General features: G+C 38.6%; 1 protein-coding gene across 3 annotated transcripts in view; it reads right to left on the bottom strand.

Annotated features, from left to right (window-relative positions):
* Positions 1-15,515, bottom strand: part of LOC108701192 (putative uncharacterized protein MYH16) — a 95,931-nt gene extending 80,416 nt beyond the window's left edge. The window contains exons 1-5 of one of the 3 annotated variants that reach the window (XM_018235494.2): positions 15,188-15,515; positions 14,587-14,790; positions 10,753-10,848; positions 7,046-7,572; positions 1,860-1,950 (exon numbers count right to left, since the gene is read on the bottom strand). In XM_018235494.2, coding sequence (XP_018090983.1) covers positions 1,860-1,950; positions 7,046-7,572; positions 10,753-10,848; positions 14,587-14,724 — 852 coding nt within the window. In that variant the 5' untranslated portion in view covers positions 14,725-14,790; positions 15,188-15,515. Of the gene's footprint in view, positions 1-1,859; positions 1,951-7,045; positions 7,573-10,752; positions 10,849-14,586; positions 14,933-15,187 lie in introns of those variants that run through there. The other 2 variants (XM_018235492.2, XM_018235493.2) reach the window with 2 other exon arrangements.
* Positions 15,516-25,651: the final 10,136 nt, after the last annotated feature.

The following is a 25,651-nucleotide window of genomic DNA, read 5'->3' as shown; positions in this document are numbered from 1 at the left end:
GTTCGCCGGCGAACAGTTCGCGACATCTCTAAGGGAGATACACAATGTTGAAGAAAAAATATCCTTCTTAAAAATCTGCCTCCAGGGAAAATGCTTATCAAGGGTGTGAAAATGTACAACTTGACCTGATTAACTGGCAGCTTTTGAAATGCCTGTAACTGAAGAACAGTAAATGGTGGTCATCTGCTCGTAATAAAGAAGGAAATTGGAGAGCAACAAGAATACCAGTCGGGTTGCCTGTGTGCAAATGCTGTTAGTTAATAAGATGTTTCAGCCTCATCTATCCCCTTCCAAAGCAATAAAACTCTCCAAGTCACGAGTCTTATGAATTAAAGCTTAAGTAGCAAACTGTCAGCTGGCTATTCCCAATCCTTTTTGAGGCACATTCACTTCCTTTGTTTTAAAGGGGCATCTTTCATTTTATAGTTACAGAGAAATATCAGTATCACGTTTTATGACATTGGCCAACACAAAAAATGCCTTATCTCAACCATTGTTGCCAACCCCATTTGTCCTTATCTGGTTCTTCCATTGCCCTCCATATGGGTTGTCCCAAAGTAACTGCTTTTAAAGCCAAGCATTCTCATCATATTTCAAGATATATTGTCCACTGGACAATGGAGTAGCAGTGGGTGCCTACAAGACTCCATATTCTTGAGGGGTAATTTACTACCTGCAAGGCAGGTTTTTTGTATTTTGCATTTTGCCCTGCCCCATTTTTAATACAGTGCTGCCTGCATTCACACAACCAGACCCCATGAGCACTATCTGCCTCTTTTGCACTTTTGTCTGGGTCTATGTGATCTACTTGGAAACAATGACCATGAACACAAATCTTAAACTCAATTACACTCAATTCAGGCAGATATGTTTAAATGGAAGGTAACATTATAATGAGGGTAAAATCTGAAAATGATAAATGGCCAGCTAAAAGCCAATCACAGCTAATAAAGTAAAAATTTACCATGTACCCAATGCAAAAGGCACTTTTAGATGCCTTAAAAGCGTGTAACTTACTTAGTTTAGTCAATACATTAACAAGCATTACAATTATAAATCTCCTCTTCTCATAAGATGAGAGCGGAAAACCAATGATAAGAAGAATTATTGCAGAGAACTGGTGAAAGAGACGACAAGAATCCTGCTGGAAACCTGTCCTTTTGTGAGTCATTATTTGGCAAAGCGACGGCTGTACATTGCTCGATAGGAAAAATACAGTTATGAAATCTTTAGAAGCGCTACGAGAAGCATCTATTTCCATCCAAATCTCATCTTATATCACTGCCTTCATAAATAACTTCACCAATGCAGCTTTTATTTCTCTCTGCCTTGTGCTGCTTTAAATGATACCAAGAATATAGGTTGTAATAATTCAATATTACTGTGATATTGGACTTTGCTTATCTGCAGGGTAGTTTTCTTCATTATCCAGTTCATAGCAATGTGGACATTCATAGAAATTACATATTTATCCCATGCAGCACCAAACCAACGTGTAATGTATTTAGTTTGGTTTTAATAATAAATTCAATCACTAATTTTAGACTTTAACACAAAAATGTCCTAATATTAATACCCCTTTTTCTTTTAATATAGAAGATCCTTTTACATTGAGTTTCTCCATGGTGTGTGCAAGACAAAGGAAAACATTGTTTAAAACGTCAATGTTGTACTATCTTTGTATGGCCCATGAATCCTGATGATATACAACATGGAAACATATTCTACCAATGCATTCATCTCCTAGGGTTATCTCACATTCTAATCATCACTTTGTTATTTTCTCTGCACAGAATTTTTTATGAGAAGCTCCAGATATAGATACCCTGCTCCATATTTTTGAAAAATAAATGACTTACTAGGAATTCCTTGTTCTTCCTTTGCAAATCCATGGACACAGATTGTTGTTCTTCAAGTTTCATTGAGATTGTGCTGATCTCCAAGTCTTTTCTTGAGTGAGGGAAGAAAAAGGCTTAAATGATTTTACCTTACAAAAGAAGACAATATGCCACACTTTGCCCCCTGACAATTAAAAGAACAGAGCGGAAATGGAGAATAAACTGATATATTACTTGCAGACAGATTACAACCTTGAGTGGAAATACAGGCTGACTTAAGAGAAAGTTTAGGAAAAAAAGAGAAAATGCACTAATTCTCTAGTTTGCTACTAAACCAGCTCTGCTTTATTCTGTTCTGTTAACTTGAAATACCCCAAATTATTCAGCTTGTTTTATGTCTCCAAACGTAAACGGTTACCTGTGGAATTCTCTTAAAAGACAGGCAGCTATTAATCTTTAAAAGAAAGTTCACTTCATCTCTGACAGGGCCGTTTCACAAAATCTAAACATAAAAAAAGTTCCTCCAATCTTGCAGGGTGGTATTTTTGCTGCCCAGTAAAGTGTTTGAAATTTAATTTCTTATACTGGGGAAAGTAATCTGGACATACCCCCTCAGAAGCCATGTTCCAATATCTTGCACTGGTGAGCTCTAAAACAAGATCAAAACAGGCTGTCTTCAAGTTTGGATATATGACTCTGAACCATTAGGGCAGAGACACACGGTCAGATTCTGGGAGATTTAGTTGCCCATCAATAAATCGTCTCTTCTTCGGGGCAACTAATCTCCCCTAACTGCCTCCCGCTCGTGAGGCAACTTTGGCCTACTTCGGAAAACGAAGCGCACCGATTGCCACAACTCAGTTGTGTTGTCACACAAAAAACCTCCATTGCAAAGAAAATCTAATTTTTCCATTCATTTTTCATGAATCTGTAAAAATGTAACTGTTTAAAAAAACTTCAAAAGAACAATGTGCATGTACGTTAAAATACACCTCCTATAAACTTTATTTTTAAGATTTTTTTGATGGGAGTAACTTGTTTATTTTATATTTTATCAAATTCCAGAAACATTTCATTTTGATGGATTTGATGGACACCTTTCCCCTAATAAGGATTCCTGAGGTTTCTAAAGGAAAAAAATAAATGGAAAATGTCTCAAATTTTCTTTTTTTGAATTCTCATTTTTTTTCCAATTGACCAATTGAAAACTGAAATTCAAAAAAATCCAGCCTGCTTTTTAACCACTAGAGTCTATCTATCATCAATCTATCAAATATATATATATATATAGTTAGTCATAACACTTTAATATTCATACTTGTGCATACTTAATGCACAAGTATGAATATTAAAGTGTTATGACTCACTGACATTGGAGTGTGGGTCCTTCTTTTATATAATTTTTATATAATATTTTATATAATACAATTTTGTCTAGCACCCATTATAACAGATGACTGGTTTGGGTGCGAGCATTTGGTTACATATGTATATATATATATATATATCTCTATATATATATATATATATATATATATATATATATATATATATATATATATATATATATATATAGATAGATATATATATATAGATATATAGATAGATATATATATATAGATATATAGATAGATATATACATATGTATATGACTTAATTACGATATTACATTTGTATTCTATTGCACAGTGGGGTAATGGGAAAAGGGACCTCCTCCTTCAGTGCATATTAACTAAAGAATAGTCAGCTATAAATCCAGACTGTTCCAGCTGGATATAAATATTTTCTGGAATTCTACCAGAAAAACACTTACAGCCCAAACATTTATGATTTGATATTTCAAATATTTATTTTCCTAGCACCAAACTTGTAAATTCTAGCACTTTACCCTTTTATATATACCAGTTAGCACTTCTGTATCTTCAGAATGAGTTCCCTAAGGCAAATAATGGATAATGTTTATGTTTTCCTTATTTTATTAGCTGAATTGCATTCATTTTCCTGTCTAACAGTCAAGCTCGTTGGAATTGACTAAATGTCAGACAGGAGTTTTACTGGCCAAGTAGCCATTCCTCCTTCTCTTATACGTCCTTATTTTAAAGCTGACAACCTTCTGGACAGGAAAACATTCTGTTCTACCTTGTACCAGTCTGCCTTAAAGCACTGTCTGGGTCAAAGGGGAATCATTGGTCATAATTTTCCTTTGCAGTAGAGTGGTGCTATTTGCAGTTTAGTTGTTGTGAAATCTGGGATGAAAAAAATACAAGTGGATTTATAACAAGAGCTCAACCGTTGAATATTGGGCATTACTGATCAATTTATACGCAACCTTAAAACTAAATGTCAGACAGGAGTTTTACTGGCCAAGTAGCCATTCCTCCTTCTCTTATACTTCCTTATTTTAAAGCTGACAATCTTCTGGATAGGAAAACATTCTGTTCTACCGTGTACCAATCTGCCTTAATGCACTGTCTGGGTCAAAGGTGAATCATTGGTCATAATTTTCCTTTGCAGTAGGGTGGTGCTATGTGCAGTTTAGTTGTTGTGAAATCTGGGATTTATAAATACAAGTGGATTTATAACAAGAGCTCAACCGTTGAATATTGGGCATTACTGATCAATTTATACGCAACCTTAAAACTTCTTTAAAGTGCAAGTTCAATTTGGATAGAACCATGGCCCATCTACATTAACAGGATACTTTTCTTGAGTGAATGAATCTATGCCCCATCCAATACTTACGCTAATGCAGATGACTGAATTTCTGTACATCTGTTCTCTTTCCCCTGGTCAAGCAGCACCATCCTATGTGTAAGCCTCTTAATTCTCCTTCTAGTACTTACTAAGGTGCCCTGATTTGTTTGTACTTCTTTCTCATGGTCACTGAATCTAATCTCTCCCAATATTTACCCAGTTAAAGAGCCCTGAAGTTTTGTACAGTACTCCCTGCTTCTCCCATTGAATATAATTTGTTCCCATGCACAAATTGAAATTGGTAATTGGGGTTGCAGGAGAGCCAGATGTTTATCTCATTTCTTTCCAGTAATCTACAGCCAGTACACTTATTCTTACAGTACATTACCTATAAGAAGGAAGGAAATGGATCTATAAGGGCACACCTACAGGGCACGGGAAACAACAAGTTGATATGGTTCCCCTGGGTGGAATTTAAAAGACCAGTCATCATGATTTGTCATGGAACCAAACTACCTTTAATTACTCTGGTCCCCTCCATAGATCACTGATCTATGCTTGTTTATTACAAATGTTAATTGTTTTCAATAAATGAATTAAAAAAAGGCAACGGTTGTTGCAATATTAATATTGATGAGGCTCACTGATTTCGGTCTGTGAAAGTCGGAAGAAAGTTTGTATCTGCCTTTCATAGCTAAGATATATTGGGTCCGTCGATTGCCTTGGAACATTTAGGCAAACATGAAATATTATACCCTGATGCTCAGCTTTTAGTATTACAGTTTATATTATAGTTTAATCCATCTTCACTATTATATGGAGATTAACCCCCTTTGAAGTCCTGTTCTGTAAGGATTAAAGGATCATGTATTTTAATTTCCATTCCTAACCTTGTTGATTTCAGGGGTACTCAGAATAGTCTAAAGTCAAGAATGATATAAATCAAGGATTAAATAAAGAACCTGGCGTATAATTAAGTCCCAAACATAACTCTTTATTCCAGAGCCAATTATCATATAGTTCATAGACTTATTTATTCGTTTTTATGGGGGCTTGTTCTGAATTCTGCAGAAAGACTGTATTACTGTCCAAAATCAGCATCATGTTATAATAACAATATAACAGGGCAATGATTAAGTACCTAGTTAGCAGCAAATGTTTCTTTAGGAAACGTATTTTGTTATTCCAGTTCTGAGGGATTTGTGATTCAGGAAGGGTCATGTGTTCTGTGTTGTATTTGTTGCGACTTGTTAGAAGGGGTAAGGGTTTACTTTTAAGGCGATCACTGTATATGATAATGGTTTGTAAATAGCAGACTTATTGCCATTTCAAGAATAGTCCCAGGGTGTGTTCAAAAAAATGTAATGTCTAAGTTCCCCAGTTCATCACTTTCAACATTCCTTGGAACATTAACCAAGCAAGCAGGCTTTCCATGATGGTCTACAAAGATATAGTGAATAAAGCACCTCCTTTTGTAAAATATAAGGATATTACAAGTCACAGAGGAGTTCCATGACCATATAAAAGTACGAGGCCGGAGGCTGAGTGGTTTTATACAGGTCATAGAACTCTGAGGTGACTTCCAACAGGGGATACTTTATTTATTATAATACACAAGTTTTAGTGACATCACTACTCACCGTTTATAACTGATGACATCACCAGTCACCGTTTATAAGGATATAATTTACAAGATATTCATGGCTTTTGTGTATTATAATGAAATAAATGTTTAACATCTGGATAGATGGATGAACCATAGATGACAATAGAAGCAATATTTATTCAAATTTGAATTTTTGCCATGATTTGAAAGAAAAAAACCAAAAATCCCCCCCAAAAAGCTAAAAATGATGCAATGAAAACCATACGAGATTCTGTGTAAGTCAATGGGAGGTGTATTTTCAACATTTCGGGTATTTTATAATTCAAGATTTTTTTTAAACAAATTGAATAATGTGATTTACATGGCAATTGAATTTATTTTGTGAATTAAAGGAAAACTATACCCCCCAAACAATGTAGGTCTCTATAAAAAGATATTGCATAAAACAGCTCATATGTAAAATCCTGCTTCATGTAAATAAATCATTTTCATAATAATATACTTTTCTAGTAGTATGAGCCATTGGGTAATCATAAATAGAAAATTGCCATTTTAAAAAATAAGGGCCGCCCCCTGGGATCGTAGGATTCACTGTACTCACAAACATACCAACTAACCATACATGTCAGGTCACATGAGCCAATTAACAGACAGAGTTGTGATATGAACTATCTGTTGCTTAAGTGTTCATTTTGGGGGTATAGTTTTCCTTTAAAAGGATTTTTGTAAATATGCAAGTAGTTGAAGAAAAGATTGTCCCATAGAGCCAGGTACAATTCAGTGTGAAAAACCTATTTTCTTTTCTCTGCAAATTGAATCTCATCTGTGAGTTTTCACGTGATAAACTATAAAATAGGTTTTTCTCATTGATTTTAATCTGGCCAATTATTTGGTATAATTCACTTACCTCTTTGTTTCTTCCTCCAGGCTTTCCTTTTGCTTCTCTTCCATTTTGTCAAAGGTCATGTTTAAACTGTTACTTATCTCTTGTGTCTTTCCCTCGAGGGAGTTAATGGCTACTTTGTCTTTAACTACTTTGTTTTTAACCTCTACAGACATTTCAATATTACTTTCTGCTTTATATTCTGGAGTTCTGCTTGAGTTCTTGAGAATCATTCCATCCTCATCCTTTTGATCGTTTAAAATTGTTCCATGTTTTTTTTCCTCTTCAATTTTATTTTCACAGGAACTTAGAACGGGCCCTTGCTCCGTCTTCTCAGTAGTATTTAAAATAGTTCCTTGGTGGTCCTTTTCATGCAAATTTATAACAATTCCTTCACTATTCTCTTTGGAGCTTAAAATTGTTCCAGCAAGTTTTGTTTCTGCAGATTTTGAAATGGTTCCTTTCTTCTTTTTCAGAGACTTTAAAATGTTTTCTTCTGCTTTTATCTCTGTGCCTCTTGTAATATCTTTCTTCTCTGTTTGTTTCAAAGTCTGAAAAAAGAAAGAATTTATCATACAAATGGCAAGCCTTTCAAGTCATCATTGCACCATATAACTAGTCCAAATATCATAATGCAATGGCACTTCCCTGCAGGTTTGCTTTAAATAGCCCTCTGCAGAAGACCAAAAGAAAGAAGATCTTTATGCATGAGAGCGAAAACAATTGCAAGACAAGTAAAAAAGGAAGTTTGTGATGGTGCCTAATTCATGTGCCATTTTTGACAGTGAAAGGATCAGGACTATTACATTTAAAACCAGATTGCTGAAAAGCTTCCATTTTCCAACCACAAGTAGAAGGGTAAAAAAAGACATTATCAGACAGAATGACCCAACAGCTACATGGGTCCCTAGAAGATGAGAGTGCCAAAGTTAGAACTGAATAACTCAACATATACTAGGGGCCTTTTTGGAATTTAAATTTTACCACTACTGTAGAAGTACAAGGATACCAAAGAAATACAGAAGTAGCAAAGACTCTGTCTGGAAGTGTCAGTCCGGTCCTTGCCTGGTGGAAGCAATAACTTCAATGAGCCTTGCTGGTACAGGTATACTGTAGGATCTGGGGTTTTCTGGATAACCCAGTAGGACTGTTTTACCATTAATTTGATTTGGTTCATGTAGCTTAGTTAGGATCAAGTACAAGGCACTGTTTTATTACAGTGACATCGGCTCCATCATGTATGATTAGGAAAACTTAGGACCAGCTTAGAGACACCCTGGACACCAGGTCTTGAATCAGTGATGCATGCACATGTCCCACTAATGACTTGGCTGTTCATTTATTCATCCTGATGCTGGTTTCCTTGTCTGGAAAAGACCCATAGGCTATTGTATACTTATCCCATCTCTGGTATTGACCCTAGCCTTATCCTGACATCTACTTGTTTTTTTGCCTGCTCTTACCAATTTATTGTACCTGGGTTCTTCTACTGCTCTTTTAAACTGACATATTCCAAAAGGATGTTTCTCTTTCTGGAAGTTTTTTTCTTGCAAGGTGATAATAATCCTGCAATTGTTTGTCCTTTACTGTTCCCTGTATAGTAGTTATTTGAGGGTTCACACGTTGTCTTTGCACGTAGACCCTAACCCACCCATTTCCAACTCCAACTGCCAATAGTTTGAATTCTGAAATGCCACTTAAGGGGCCGTAAATGTTGGTCTGTAACACAGAGGTGGCCTTGCCAGCGGGGAAGGCCCGCAACCAAACACAGGGATTAATTACCTGAACTTGCCTTTACCACAGGTGAACCAGTAAGTCTTGGATGAGCCCACACACTACTTATGCAGCCACACATATTGAAGCACTTTGGGATAAGTGTCTAATGCAAAATTGTTGAGAAATGCAGATTGCTTTGCCGTGTTTTAGACCATTATTTCAAAAACAAAATCTTGTCCTGTCTACAAGTAATATTAATAAAAAGTTTCCCACTGCATACAATCTACTGTATTCTGCTTATTAAAGCAATAAATTTAAAGTCTTTCCCGACAGGCTGCATTTTAGAGAACAAAAAATAAATTTGCATCAAGACCTGATGCTGAGATGATGTGAAATGTGCCATCTTTTGTCTGTGCTCTATTCTTTGTCCTTCGACTTCAGTTCCTTAATCTCCACGGTCAATTCCATAGTTTCCAGAGAAATCTTAAAGATCTGGCATTCGTATATCTATTTATACAGTAGGATAAATGGACCCCTCTTTCTATCAATTGTCTCTTTGTTGTGTTTGCTCTGTAATGTATAAACTATAACTCTTGAGCTTCTTTCAGAGTCCGTTGTGTCACTGGCTTTTATAGAATGAAAAATCTGTAAAGGTCTAATTTTTTTTATTTTTAAATTAATTTATAATTGCTTACCCGTTGCTATTACTAATTTAGAGAACAGGAGCACTGGCATGGGGTATCACCTTCCCACCTTTCCAATGATTTTAAATGTTGTTCCCCTTTAAATGCAATTCTAGGCTTCAGTCATGGATCCTTTACATTAAAACAAGAAATGTCATTTTATCTACCTAATTAGGACAGTTGGCCTCATCCTTTCTTTACAACTTGTACACTGTTCTATGGGCACAGGGCTTCCCGTTTTAGGTGTAAAAACCAAAACAATGGTCTATTTGGTTTGATACCTTTCATCTAGACATAAACATATTTTATAGTGTTATCACAGAGCATGAATAAAGGAGTAGCTGTACAGCTGAAGCAGTAAATGATGCATCATATGTATCCATATGTCTGGTGATTGATTCATGCCCCATCACTGTGCAGGGTATAGGAAAAAATATTTAATGTCTGTTGTTTCGTTTAACATAATATACTTAATAAGAAATCAATGCAGAGTCAATACACAACATGATGTGTAGCTTAATAACAACATAAATATTGCTGGCATTGAGAATATGGACATAGATGCGTGAATAAATGAGATCAGCTATTGTATCTGGGATATTGATCCCATATTTATTTGCGGATTGGTAACTATGCAGTATGCTGCAGCTAATTAAAATGAAACGTTACAATTCTGTTTAGGGGTTTAGCGTGATTCTTTTTATCTGAAATATGGTTTGATTAGATTGTTTGATCCTAAAAATCAAATGAAAGAAAATATCATTCTAAGCAGCTTCCCAGAATCCATTTATTACACATTTTAAATGGTTTTACAGTTGTGTTTAAATTTATTTTCTGTGGAAAGCAGTGTTTCCTTATTCCTTACTGCCAGAAAAGTACTTTGGTTGAGGAGATACTCATTTGTATGCAAAGCAGAAGGAATTCTGGGAATAAATACCACCATTGCTCCTAAAATTACCATTTATATGGGATATTCCATATGAATTGTATTATTGATTAGGTTCGTATGTTTCAATCCTGTTGTTTTGTCTGTCTCATTTTATGCAAATTAGATTATATTAATCAAATAATAAAATTGTTCTTGCTGCAAATCAAGTGAATTAAGTCATTATTCAGATCGTTTACAAGTGACTCCAAGAAATGAATGGGCCTTGAACTCTAACATAGCAGCTTACAGGGAGAACAGTGGCATTGGTTTGTGATGTTCATATAATTTCTCTGAAGATGGAAGTGAATTTTAAACTTTAGGGAAAGAATTCTGATATAGGATTGGAATATTCAGTTTACTCCAAGATACTGTTTCTGTGTTGCCAAGTGACTGTGTTTTCCTACCTTCTGATCCTCCTTCTCTTCCTCTAGCAATATTTTAATAACAATCTCCTCTGTTTCTGTATGAACTGTCAGGTTTTGAAGCTTTTCATCTGAAGTCTGGAATGAAAATAGCTTTCAAATTTACTTTTGCTTTTTTTTTTTCAAAATAATATAAAAAGAAATTACCATGTGAATTGGCAAAATAATATAAGAAGAGTATACACCTGTGGCCAGCATAAAAATATTGTGTTATAAATGCATTATTCTTATTATTTAAGTATACAATACATTGCAGCTGATGGAGAAAGTATTTAATCAGATCTTCTTCCCTATTAAAACCTATTAATGAACTTCTCCTTATCTATAATGCTGAGACACAGGACTTATTATAGGAGCTTGTTATCATTCATATTAGCTCTGTTGTTAATTAGAAAAGTTGTCTTACAAGTGAGAGATGTATAATGTCCCTATAACAGTGTGATAACAGTGGGGGTGACAATTTTCTATGCACTCCCTAGTAATCATAAAAGCTAACCTCAGACTCCAGGTCAGTGCTCCTCTTTGTTGAGAACTGTGCCAGCCAGGGGTGCTATGTTATCGAGTACTGTGCCTTCATGTTCTCGACTCTCCCAGAATACCTTGCAGCTTCCCTTACTAGTAGTGATGGGCGAATAAATTTGGCAAAATAGAAAAAGTTTTGCTGCCTGCGAATAAATTTGCAAAACTTACGTGAAAATTCGCCAGAGTAAAAAAAACAACACTATTTGGAGGCCCATTGACTTTAACGCTGGCGTCAACATTTACGCCATCAAAATTGTCATGAATTGATGCGGGCATCAAAATTGACGCAGGAGTCAACATTTGAGTTTCGCTAATTTTTCACCATTTCGCGGGAAATTCATGAAATTGTTGGCGAAATGGGAAAAATTTGCCCATCACTACTTGCTAGCTTCTTCTGGACAAAGTGACACCCCCACACCCAGGTTCATACACGATTGGCAGTACTGAGGACAGGGCAGGCAGAAGATTTTGACAACTATTTGAATCTCTCATTGGCCCAATACTTCTAATCATATATGAAGCCTGGGGTGCAAGAAGGGGGGAACCAACCCCTGGTCAACCCCACCTCCCGGTGACTTTCCTTCTGCTTTAAGGGCATAGACACACTGTTAGTGATGGGCGAATTTATTCGCCAGGCGCGAATTCGCAGCGAATTTGCGCGATTTGCCGCCAGCGAATAAATTTGCGAAACCCCCACGAAAATTCGCGGCAAAAATTCGCCGGCGTCAAAAATTTTTTTTTTTGAAAAAACAAAAAAAAAAGACGCCGGCGACGTTTCGCAAACTTTTCGCCGTTTCGCGAATTTCGCAAATTTCGCAAGTTTTCCGGCGAAGCAAAACGACGCAAATTCAACCATCATTACACACTGTCTGATTGGGGAGATTAGTCGCCCAGCGACAAATCTCCTCTTCTTCGGGGTGACTAATCTCCCCAAACTGCCTTCCCCTGCCTTCCCGCCAGCTAGAATGAAAATGAAATAAATGTGCAAAACTGCGGCGAAAAATACGGTACGTCAAAAACATTTAACTCTGACGCGCACATAAAAATTTCGCATGTCAAAATTATTCGGATGCCCATTGACTTTGATGCAATCGGACAAAATAGGCGCACGTATAAAAATTTCGCCGGTGTCAAAACTGACGTGTGTCAAAATAACTGACTTCAATGCTTTTCACAAATTTTTCGGGACAAATTCGCCCATCACTAAATATAATATATAGACTGCAAAAGTTCACAGTTTATTAATGAAAGCTGTGCTAGTGTTAATTTAATTTCCAATAATGAACAGGTGTTTAGTACAGATGATAGACGGAAGCAAATTGGTTTTATATTTTGGGAACAGCAAGATGTCACTGGCTTGTTCGAAGCCCCAACCTTTGCTTTATGGTCCAATATACAGAGCTCTGATCTTATTATTTCTTTGTTTCTGTCCTCTGCACACCTGCTGCTGCCGTATTCATTTTTAGGCTTTATTTATCATTTAAAAGTAGCTGTGTTGCACTTTACATATGATGGACAGTCAGGAGAAAGTGTTGGGAGAAACTGTGGAAATTTAAACCAAAAGTGCAGTGTTTCCTTAAATTTCTTTAATCTGAAGTCACAGAAAAAGCCTGAAAGTATTTTATCATATTGAGAAAAGACTAAGACTGGAAGGAAAACACTAAAATATTTTAAGATCTTGGAATGATTGTTCCAACTTATTGAATAGTTATTGCATTCCTTCCCTTGCAAGTCACTGTAAGTAGTAATAAGAGCTGACGGCTGGGCTCCTGGCCTACCTAAAAAGCTGCTGCTAGCACTCAATAGGTTTTTAAGTTTTTTGTGTGGGGAAAATGTTAGGGTATAGCATCTCTTCGAAATATGAAATGCTGTGCCCCTGTGGCAAATGAGAACCAAAGGCTTAAGGTGGCCATACACGTAAAGATAGGCCGATATTGCCCACCTCGATGTGCGCATGTCGGGGAGAGATCCGCTCATTTGGTGAAATTGGCAAAAGAGTGGATCTCTCCCTGATATGCCCACAATGAGGTGTGCGATATTGGGCTGATCCGATAGTGGGCCCTAGGGCCCGAACAATCGGATCATAATGCAGGCAATACGGGTGGTCGAATTGTGGGACCGCATCAACAAACAGATGCGCCCGTGATGTGACGGGATTTTTAACCCTGCCTGATCAACATCTGGCCATATCGATCGGGGTAGCCCATCGGAGGGCCCCACACATGGGCCAATTAACTGCCGACAGTCTGTCAGCAGCTTTTATTGGCCCGTGTATGGCCAGCTTTAGTGTGATGAGTGATAATTAGAGTGATGATTGTATGCCACAGGGAGTTCCACTGACTCAAATAGTTTCTATCCTCTGGAATTGAACTTCTTTGCAGCAGATTTTTCAAGATGGATCAACCCCCATTTTTTATTAAGAGGCACTAAGTTTGCCCAGCTGCAGTGTCCCATTGCAGCCAATAAGATGTTTGATTTTGAGCAGGTGACCGGTAAATGTAAACTGCTGATTGGTTGCTATGGATTACTGCACCTAGCTTATTTTAGTTGGGCTTATTCACACAGGTGCACAAGCTCACATAAAAAGGTCACATGAAAATGGACACAATTGTGTGTATTGATGCCAATCATTAAAACTGCTTACACCTTAGCACTTTACCCTGCTTTAGTTGTAAAATGCAATTTTATCTAGACCAGTGGCATTATCAGTAAGCATAAGGGCACCATTTCCGACTGGTCATCTGCCTCCCCTGAGTGTTGGGCCCTGCCAAAAAGTAACATGGGACCCTCAATGAAAAAAAAGCCCCTTGCATGCATGTTTTGCCTTGGCCACTGCCTAATTTTGCCAAAAGCCCCCCCCCCCACTATTCCACTAAACTGCAGTATCCCCTGTAACCCTCTGTAACCTGCCCTGCCAATGGTTGTCAGACTTTTTGAGTTCAAGAGAACCAAACTTAAATCAGGACCCCTAATAACAAGGTTAAAAGATATTGGAAAGTATCAGCTTCAGCCATTGTTTCCTCAATATCTAGGGCAGCAAAAAAGCAAAAGTCACAAATCTCATGGCTTTCAAGGGCATCTTGGAGAGCAAATACACATTCTTTCCAGATCTTGCCCTAACTGGTGCTGTGCTCGAGGTGCCACAGATTTAGGTTGTAAGCTCTTCATCCAAGGACTTACAGTATAAATAAAAGTAAAGTAATTTGCAAAAAAGTAAATTAATTTAAACATTACGTGCAAGATTAATGCAGGCCACATGATCCAAGCTTTTTGGGGATGAATATAAGTTCTTACCTGCGCCTCTAAAACCGTCGGAGCATTTGATCCCACAGCATCTTGCTCTGGATTTAAACTCCTGGCTCTTGGATCACTGGCTGGGCAAGTCTTCGGCTCCAAGTGAGCACTTTTTTCATTTGGGCAGCCTGACAGCATTTGCACCTGATTCTCTTCCAAAGGAAGCGTGTGTTCTTCTGCAGCCTCCCGGAACTTTCCTTGCTTCTGTAAAGGCAACGCACAGCTGTAAGATTCACATGTCCCTTCATCTCTCACATCCATCTGCCTTTGAAACTCAATCTACTGGAACCAACGCAAAGTTAAAAGAACTTCTGGCAGCTTAAAAAAGAAAACCCATTTCTAGTTCTAGTGCCCCCCCCTCCCAAAACTCTATCCCCTTTATCAATGTATTCATCCCTTGGCTGTTACATGGGCCCACTAGATCTGTCAGAATTAGATCCAAATCAGCACTAAATAAATCCACATAAAACAAAGACCGAACCTGCTCCATGTGCCAATTGCCTCACTATAAAGAAATCATTCTTTCCCTGTGCGTATTGTTGTGGGTATGACGGATGGTCTCGCATGTATAAACGCAACGCAGAGTCCAACAACAAAATACCTAATTGTCTCAGGAACGCCGGAATCGTTGCCATGATTCAACAGGATCCAAGTGCATAGTTTTCCTTAAAAGTGCCTGGCGTGCTCCTGAGAGCAGCGACGTTCCATATGCCCCGCAAGCTTCTGGCTTGTTGGATGCAGGCCAGAAATTTAAAGGAATAAAAAAAAAAAAGAAAGAAAGTAAATTGCCAGTTTCAGAAGCACAGGCTGCAGCAGGTAGAGCCAAAGAAAAGAGTGAAACCAGGGTCGCTGTAACTTTTCTGTGCCCTTGATCTGTATCTAAGTGGAAAAACGTTGTAGGACCCCATAGAACTTTGGAAAGTTCATTAATCATTAGCAGCCCCCAGTCCTGGGAATTGTCACGCCTCTGTCTTTAAGTTTCAGATCAGCCCTTCCAGATAATCCAAGCATGCAGGGTGTGTATGCACAATCATTTGCAACTTGGGATCCCTATGCTAATTAGACTGAAGAATTTGTTTCTGATTAAATGAACAGGAAATTTAAGGAAAAAAAACCCATCCAGTTTTCAGTTTGTTGGAGAATTATTTGCATGTGAAACATAAATGGTTTGTTTACCTTTAAATGAACTCTTAGTTAGATCTTAGAATATTTACAGCTTTTTAGGGGAGGGTCACTGACAGCCACAGGGTCTGCTTCCTCTGTAGTTACACCCCTGCCTTGCAGTTGACTGATGGGTACGTTTTCAGGGCTGTAACAAGTTATTTAGATGGAGTGTTCCTTATATATAGATACGTTTTGCCTTCCCTGATTAAATTATACCATGTGGCATGTAAAATGGGTAAATGGGTGGGGCTTGTGCCAGGCCTAGGAGATATTTGCCCTGTGACAAGTAGAATGATAGGTTAGTAGAACCTATACAGACGAAAAGCAAATATCTGATTGGTTGCTATGGGTAAACTGCATTCATGCAAATTAGCACCTACATGCATAAATCTGCCCCTCCTACTAAGAGGTGTTTTTTGGGTGTAACCAACTTGGGCTCTCAACATGTACTTTCATGGGCCCCCCTGCAAAAATGTTTTGCGGCCCCCTATATGTCACATTATCACAACACCCTGCGGGCTGAAGGTCCTTCACCTGCTCCCTTTCCATTATGCTGTGTAATGAGTCAAAACATAAATATAAAGCCTTGGCCATGGTGGCCCTGTGAAACATTTCTACCCTTCTGGATGCTTTGGGAGTCACCCACATTTATGCCCTGGTGTGGGTGAGGTGTAGTCATCTGGATTCAGTAGGAACCCTGCCATTTTGTGATCTCCTTTTGTTTCCACATTTTCTGCATTAAAATATAATTATGACATTTCATGCTGATTGTCCTGAACTTTTCCTAATTCTGCCTGATATAAACAGCAGGTTGGTTGCTTCTATTTTAAACTGCTGTCCTGGAAGCTGTCAGTCCTCTCTGCGTTTCTCTGTTATTTACCTATTTTAAAATATTATAATTCCAAAGCAAATTTGAAGTATCTGTCACCCTGACACTGCTGGTAATGTACCGTCCCCTGATCTATAAATCACCTGCATGTGCCGGATCCGCCAGAAGGAAAGGAGACATTCTGCTCTAGTGACTGGCAGCTCCTCTAAGCAAACTCTTATTTCTATTTCTATTATTCCTCTCCTAATCCTCCTGCGAGTCCATCAGATTCCTTATAATAACCATCAGTGCGGCATTGTGGCATTACTGGGTCATGCAGCTGGTACTTACAGATGAGTGATTTTATATCATAAAGGTTATTGAAACATGACATTTAAAAGGGTTGTTCACCTTTGAGTTAACTTTTAGTATGATGTAAAGAGTGGTATTCTGAGACAATTTGCAATTGATTTTCATGTTTTATTATCTGTGGTTTTTGAGTTATTAAGCTTTTTATTTAGCAGTTCTCCAGTTTGCAATTTAAGCAATCTGGATTATTGGATCGGGTCCAAATTACCCTAGCAACCATACATTGATTGGAATAAGAAAGTGGAATATTAATAGGAGAGGGCCTGAGTAAAAAGATAAATAATAAAAAGTAACAATACATTAGCAGCCTTACACATCATTTGTTTTTTAGATGAAAGCTGGAAAGAGTCAGAAGAAGAAGGCTAATAATTCAAAAACTATAAAAAATGAATAAATACTGAAGACCATTTCAGGGCCTCTCTGGCCATGAGGCAAGGTGAGAATCATGCCTCAGGTGGCACGGAGTGGCCAGTTACCAGGGGCGGCAAAAAGCGTGGATCGGGGGCGGCGACATTGGGGCTGCTGCCTCAGACGGCAGCAGCCCCTGAAATGGGCCTGGACCATTTGAAAATTGCCCATTCTTTAACATACTAAAAGTTAACTTACAGGTGAGTCATCCCTTTAAAAGTATTGTTCAGTATAAAAATAAAAACTGGCTAAATAGATAAAATAAATGTTTTTAATATAGGTAGTTAGCCAAAAATGTAATGTATAAAGGCTGGATTGACTGGATGTCTAACATAATAGCCAGAACACTACTTCCTGCTTGGTTATCAATGACTGGTTACCAGGCTGTAACCAATCAGTGACTTTAGGGGGGGGCACATGGGTCATAGCTGTTGCTTTTGAATCTGAGCTGAATACTGAGGATCAATTGCAAAGTTACTGAACAGTTATGTCCCATTTGGTCCCCCTTCAAGTCACTGACTAACTCAGAGTTAGAGAGCTGAAAAGCAGGAAGTAGTGTTCTGGCTATTATATTAGACATCCAGTCACTACAGCCTTTATACATTACATTTTTGCCTAACTAACTATATTAAAAACATTTTTTTATTTTGTACAGCCTATCTAATTACCAGTTTTTGTTTTTACACTGAACTGTTCCTTCTCTGTATAAAAATCTTAGCTGGTTGTTTCTGCTGAATTGTGATTAATACATGGGGATACCTATGCTCGTACCCTGTATAGTTTTATGTTATTTCTCTGTACAGGCTATGAGCAAACTTAGGGGACTATTTCTGCTGAATTGTGCTTAGTACAGTAGAAAATCAATGCTGCAGGGCGGGAACTAGGGGTAGTCAGAAGAGGCACATGCCTAGGGCACAATACTGGGGGTTCGCTGGGCACGTATATCCTCTTTCTGCCTATTCCTAGTTCGGAATCCTAGAGGCAGCAGCCTTTGGAACAACTTTTGCTAGGCCCTGCTCTCCTATGTAGCCATATGGTATCTTTCTGTAGGCTATGAGCAAACATAGGTGGCTGTTCCTGCTCATAACCTGTACAGATAGATAACTCAGTGTCGGACTGGGACACCATGGGCCCACCAAAAAATCTTAGACCAGGGACCCACTCTCAGTACTATTATTCTTCCTCTCCTCACTCAACCACTATTCTCCTAGTGTCTTTTCTTTACATACTTTAATCTTTTATTCCATCTATTTAGCCTCTTTGTTCTCATATAAATAAGGAATGACCATGAAAAATGCCAAATGTTTAGCAGCATGAGGTCCCACTGACACCTGGGCCCACTGGGACTTTTCCTGGTATCTAGGGATGTAGCGAACTGTTCGCCCGCGAACTAGTTCGCGCGAACTTCGACCGTTCGCGTCCGCCGATTGTTCGAGAACGTTTGGGAACGTTTGCAGTTTGAGTTCGCGTTCGATCGTTCGACCATTCGACCATTCCTTCGACCGCTAAAAATCGAACGATTTCCATTCGTTCGAACGATTGTAAGCATTCGATCCAATGAAAAGCATTCGATCGAATGGCTTCGATCGTTCGATTCGAATGAAAATCCTTCGATCGAACGATTAAAATCCTTCGATCGTTCGATCGAACGATTTTAGCGGGTGTTCGAAGTTCGCGAACTGTTCGCGAACGTTCACATTTTTTGCCGGTGTTCGCGAACGGCGTTCGCGAACACCAAATCGGCAGTTCGCTACATCCCTACTGGTATCCCTGTGGGCCAGTCCGACACTGTAGATACTATAAAACTATACCAATGCAAAGTGACATTTTAGACACAAATGGTTTTCACACATAATGCAATTTGTTTTTACATAATTATAACAAGCAGTTGCACCAATTGAGCCAGATTCAATTCAAGAGAGAAAAAGTTTATCAAATGAAAATTCATGGATGAGATTCAATTTGAGAGGCAATTCAATTCAGAAAACCATATCTCCTGGTTTATCACATGAAAACAATATTGACGTCTCTGGGAAAAAAAACTGGAACTGAATTTGGAAAAAAAGTCTTTTCTCCTTGAATTGAATCTCATCCATGTAAGAGAACTTTTTCTGAGTGAACTGAATCTGGCCCATTGTGTCAACACTAATTGCTAGATGCAAATTGTGGCTAACATTCTCAGAATCAACATTGTGTCACTGCCAGTGCTCTAATGTTATCACATGTGTCATTTTTTGGTGCAAGTCTGCGGTGCCTATTGACGGAACTTACAGCCATGGTCAGTTTGGTGGTAGTTATAGGGTACAATTAATAATGAATGGAGGGCACACCAAAACTTTCAAAGATTAGCGAGAGGTGCAGAAACAAATGTTACCCCTACTGAAGGCAAACAAGTAGATTAATTGTAGTTATAGGGTACCCCAGTGCCAGTCGGCAGGATGGAAACAATGTTTTTTGGCACAATTAGAAGGAATTGAAAGGATTGTGTTTGAAAACAAAGTACATTTAATGAATAGCATCATTAAGTGTAATATTTGCGTCCATTTTCGGGCTCAATACCACGTGCTATCCTACTGGTGCTTCCAAGGCCACTGTGCTCTGTCTACAATCAGTTGCAGGATGTAGGTGAAGGAGGCTCTGTAACACGATAACAAACACGTGCCGAAGGGTTCTTAACCAGGCAGTATTGATTAAATAAACACAGAGGCAGAATAAAAACAATGTGCAGCTGAACATCAGTGCAATGTGCATTAATATATAGCATCCCGGTTATTCTCCAGCCCTTTTTCTGTGGGTGTACCCCTTCTCCTTAATCCTGTCTTGGGCACCTGTCCTGATGCATATCATGAGGGCATTGAGGCAGCTCCATAATCCTTACTTACTGTGCCCTTTATCAATCAATAGTTATAAAGATAAGCTGCAAGGCAATTTATTAGTGAATGAATTTGGCTAAAAATGACATATTTTACATACTGAACTTTTTGCATCAGCCTAAAGTTCGAGTTTCTCAATAGCAGCAATGATCCAGGACTTCAAACTTGTCACAGGGGGTCACCTTCTTGGAAAGTATTTGTGACACTCACATGCTCAGTGGGCTCTGAGCAGCTGTTGAGAAGCTAAGCTTAGGGGTCGTCAAAAATTATCAAGCAGAAAATAAGCTTGGCCTGTAATATAAGCTCATACTACAAAATTGATTATTAAATTCTGATGCTAATTGCACTGGTCTCTGTGCTGCCATGTAGTCATTATCTGTATTAATTACTAATCAGCCTTATATTGTGACATTTCTATTCTATGTGTACTGTATATTGTGAGTGGATCCCTAAGGTCAGTAAGTGACAGCAGCACAGAGCATGTGCAGTGAATCAGCAGAAAAGAAGATGGGGAGTTACTGGGGCAATTCTGGAGACACAGATCTTCACTGCTAAAGGGTTGTGGTTGCCTTGGGCTGATACAGAAGTCCAAAACATAATGTGTAACATTTCTAGCCTGATTTTTTAGTTTAGCTTTAGTTGTCCTTTAACGTTACAGAATCAGCTGGAAATATGCTTTTCTCCTTGCTGCCCTCTAGTGTCTCTTTTGCTTTGTGTCCTCTGTCTCATCATTTATATTTCTATGAACATGAAGCTGCTCCAATAGCAGAACCAAAATTTTCATATGCGGATAAAGGTGCCGACATCTTACTGGGGTGAGATCAGTCGGCCTGGTCAAAAATCCCTGCAACTACTTCAGGTCAGAAAATAAATGCAAAGAGCTGGTTGGCTGATGTGGGTGACTGCCCTGGTGCACTTCTAGTTTTAAGACAGCCTTTAACTGCCCCCCTCCATATTCTTCCAATACCATTGCCAGCACGTCTGCCACCTCTGCCTTAAAAGTAGCGATCCCCACTTTTCCCTGCTGTTGGTTTAGATGCTTGGCCTTAAGCATATTACATTATACGCCACTTCAAATCTTGTACTAAGGGGGCTGAGTGAAGTAGCAGTGGTATCAGTCTTAAACTAGTTTTACACAAATAGCTTGCTCTAGGTATTGATGGAACAATGGCTGTATGGCTGATAGATAGGGATGTAGCGAACGTCGGAAAAAAAGTTCGCGAACATATTCGCGAACTTGCGCAAAAACGCGAGCGGTTCGCGAACGGTTCGCGAACCCCATAGACTTCAATGGGAAGGTGAACTTTAACATCTAGAAAAGACATTTCTGGCCAGAAAAATGATTTTAAAGTTGTTTAAAGGGTGCAACGACCTGGACAGTGGCATGCCAGAGGGGGATCAAGGGCAAAAATGTATCTGAAAAATCTGCCTGTGTGTGCTTGGAAGAGATAGTGTAGGGGGAGAGCTGTTAGTGATTTCAGGGACAGATGATAGTAAGTTTGCTGGCTAGTAATCTGCTTGATACTGCTCTGTATTGGAGGGACAGAAGTCTGCAGGGATTTGAGGGACATTTTATCTTAGGTAGCTTTGCTGGCTAGTAATCTACTGTTCTCTTTAAACAACTGCCATACGTTGACCTTGTAGGCATTGTTTGGTGTTTTTTCTGGAGACGGTAATATTATGGATATTTAGACAGAATGTGAACAAGGTCACACAGCTCGATGGCGGGTTGAAGAAAACAGTGTGCAAATAATGCCTACAAGGCCAACGTATACACTACTACAGCGGTGGATACGGATTACGTAAAATATATGAATGCTGCTTGAAAAAAGTGACTCCGGTGTTTTTTCTGGAGACGGTAATATTATGGATATTTAGACAGAATGGGAACAAGGTCACACAGCTCGATGGCGGGTTGAAGAAACAGTGTGCAAATAATGCCTACAAGGCCAACGTATACACTACTACAGCGGTGGATACGGATTACGTAAAATATATTATGGCTGCTTGAAAAAAGTGACTCCGGTGTTTTTTCTGGAGACGGTAATATTATGGATATTTAGACAGAATGTGAACAAGGTCACACAGCTCGATGGCGGGTTGAAGAAAACAGTGTGCAAATAATGCCTACAGGGCAAATAATGCCTAAAAGGTCAACTTATACACTACTACAGCGGTAGTAAAATAAAAAAAGTAAAATAAAAAAAAATGAATATTAAAAAAAAAAATTAAAGTTGGTGCTGCTGAACTACTAGGAGCAGCAGATTAGCACACCAGTCCCACTCCCCAACACTGCTAGACTAATAGCACTGGGCTCTTATAGTAGTAGTAGTAGTAGTAGTAGTAAAACAACAAAAAAATAAATAAAAGCAGTCCTTACAAGGACTACTGTTATTGCAGCAGTCAGCAGATGAGATCAGAAGCAGGACAGCTGCCCACTGCAGCTACATACAGAGCACTGCAGTAGAAGGTAGATTACTAGCCAGCAAAGCTACCTAAGCTTAAATGTCCCTCAAACCCCTGCAGACTTCTGTCCCTCCAATAACAGAGCAGTATCAAAACGATTACTAGCCAGCAAACTTTCAACTGTCCCTGAAATCACTAACAGGCAGCAGCTCTCTCCCTACACTATCTCTTCAGCACACACAGGCAGAGTGAAAAAACGCTGCAGGGCTTCGGTTTTTATAGGGAAGGGGAGTTGGTCCAGGGGAGAGCTTCCTGATTGGCTGCCATGTACCTGCTGGTCTGGGGTGAGAGGGCAAAAAAAAAGCGCCAACAATGGCGAACCCAAAATGGCGAACGTCGCGCGACGTTCGCGAACTTCCGGCGAGCGCGAACACCCGATGTTCGCGCGAACAAGTTCGCCGGCGAACAGTTCGCGACATCTCTACTGATAGACAATGCTTTCCTATCTCTGCAACCTTAATATAAACCAACGGATGCCTTATCTACAGTTGAACTTCCAATGGTGGCCTGAAATCTGACATCACAGATCTTACAACATATTCTAATGTTTCAACAAGGTGGTTTCTTGCCAGTGGACATTCGTCCTATTAGTTATTCATATGGTATAAACCAATCAGAGGTCTCCACAATGCCTAATAGAACATCTCTGACCTGATTTGTTTTAGCTTTCCTCTCCTTATATTTGTTGGGGGAGCAGTTGACTTCTCTGTGGAATATGAGACAGAAATCCAGCTTCATTGCATAAAAACTAAACCTCTTTAAAGTTTAATGTATTGATCTAAAAGCTGAACCTAATTGGACTCTCGAGGAACATTGCGTTTGGCTCAAAGTTGCACAACTGTTCATTATCCTCGAAACCTTGGAGACCAGTGGATTAAGGTTAATACAGCAGCCATGGATTACGTCTGCTTAGAAAGTTAGCGATATGTAGCCTATTTTAAGTAGGCAGGCCCATGCGTAAGGATACTGTATGTAGGCTTTAAGTTGTGTCGATTTTATAGATTCCAGGCATGTTATTGAAGGGCACAGAGTTTATTCTTATATAAGGCTTTCAATTAAGAAACAAAAACAACCATCTTCAAAATGTACCCCATTTAATATTGAAAATTATATATATATATATATATATATATATATATATATATATATATATATATATATATATATAAATAATCGATATAAAGGGATATGTCACTTTACTCTACCAGATCAAAGTGAAATACTGAGATATTAAAGAGATACTGACACCAGAAAAGAATCTTTTTTATATCCATCATAACATTATCATTGAATAAAGGGGTGCTTCGCCAATGAGGCAAGTTGAGGCTGTCGCCTCAGGCGGCAGCGCCCCACTAGGTACCAGGGGCAGCGAAAATGCTGCTTCTGGTACTTTAAGAGCGAATTTCCGGGGGAGGGGGGGCAGCAGCAACTGCTGCTGCCTCAGGTGGCAGAGGGGCCAGGATCGCCCCTGATTGAATACTATTTATAATTTTGCCATAAAAATATTCGCCTGATGCTTTTGCATTAACTTTCTTACCCCCCATGTTCCTCCATGCGGGGGCTGCCATATTTGTGTAGTAGTAGTCGGTTAAAGGTAACTTTTAGTATGTTGATTGTAAGCAACTTTTCAATTGGTTTTCATTATTTATTTTTTTATAGTTTTATAATTATTTGTCTTTTTCTTCAGACTCTTTGCAGCTTTCAAATGGGCGTCACTGACCCCATCTAAAAACAAATGCTCTGTAAGGCTACAAATGTATTGTTATTGCTATTTTTTATTACTCATCTTTATATTCAGGCCTACTCCCATTCATATCCCAGTCTCTTATGCAAATCAATGCATGGTTGCTAGGGTAATTTGTACCCTAGCTACCAGATTGCCTAACATGCAAATTAAAGAGCTGCTGAATAAAAAGCTAAATAACTCAAAAACCTTAACTAATAAAAAATTAAAACCAATTGCAAATATCACTCTCTACATCATACTAAAAGTAATCTCAAAGGTGAACAACCCCTTTAATTAGAAACTCTGACATGTTGAGAAGGGACAGTCAGGTTGGCAAAACATTCAGGTTTAGGAACTTTAAGTAACAATTACTGAACTATCAGCAAAAAATGATCAACGGTAAGGTAAATTTTAATGTAGATTTATATTTTGAAAAGAAAATTTTTAGTGTCGGCAACCACATTTGAGACATTTACAGACCCATTTACCGACATTTTTTCCTACTGCAATTTAAATGAAAAAGCAATTGTTTGAAGATTCATACACATGGCTATGGCTACAACTTCACCCCTTTGCATTTACAAAACAATAATTCTGGGACAGAATTATATGTTTTCCTTCAAGGTTCTTCACTGGAGAGAAATCACTATATTTCAGTGGGTCCCAAAATGTGGGTCTGCACCACTGGGAAAGGAGGGGGTTCAGCCTGAAGGCCTTTCTGTATACATACCTGAAACCTAGCTTAAAGGTCAATTAAGGTGAGATTTTGGGTTAAAACTATTTTTTTGTCCTAGATACAGTAATCTTGTAAGTACTACTGAATGTCTGGTTACACCAATTTTACAATGTGTGTAATCTGCTTATGAGATACATAGGGCCCCCAACCAACTACGGCTATAACCCAAACCTCAAACACCCTGCCTTCCAAATACAACTAGATCATGAGTTGACAGCTGCACACCAAGTCATTGGTGCTCAGAAGTATCTGGTCGATGCTTGTTGATAAATATTCCATAATTAAACCAGCACACACAGATCTTGGGCCTTGATCAAACTCCATGTGCAGGGTTATTTCTTCTTCAAAAAGTGTTAGCTATAGCGGCAGATGAAAGAGTACAATTGGGCATTACATAGTAGGAGAGATCTGAGAAGAGAAAAAGAAATGTTACATTTTGGGTGGCACAGCCTGTTGCATTTACAGTATATGGTCTGCCTGTATCAGTCAAATGCTCAGTTAATAAGTCTGCAAAC

Source organism: Xenopus laevis, chromosome 9_10L, assembly GCF_017654675.1.
Source record: "Xenopus laevis strain J_2021 chromosome 9_10L, Xenopus_laevis_v10.1, whole genome shotgun sequence".
Taxonomy (NCBI): Eukaryota; Metazoa; Chordata; class Amphibia; order Anura; family Pipidae; genus Xenopus; species Xenopus laevis.
Note: the sequence above shows the minus strand (reverse complement) of the source record. Positions and strands in the feature narration are given on the sequence as shown.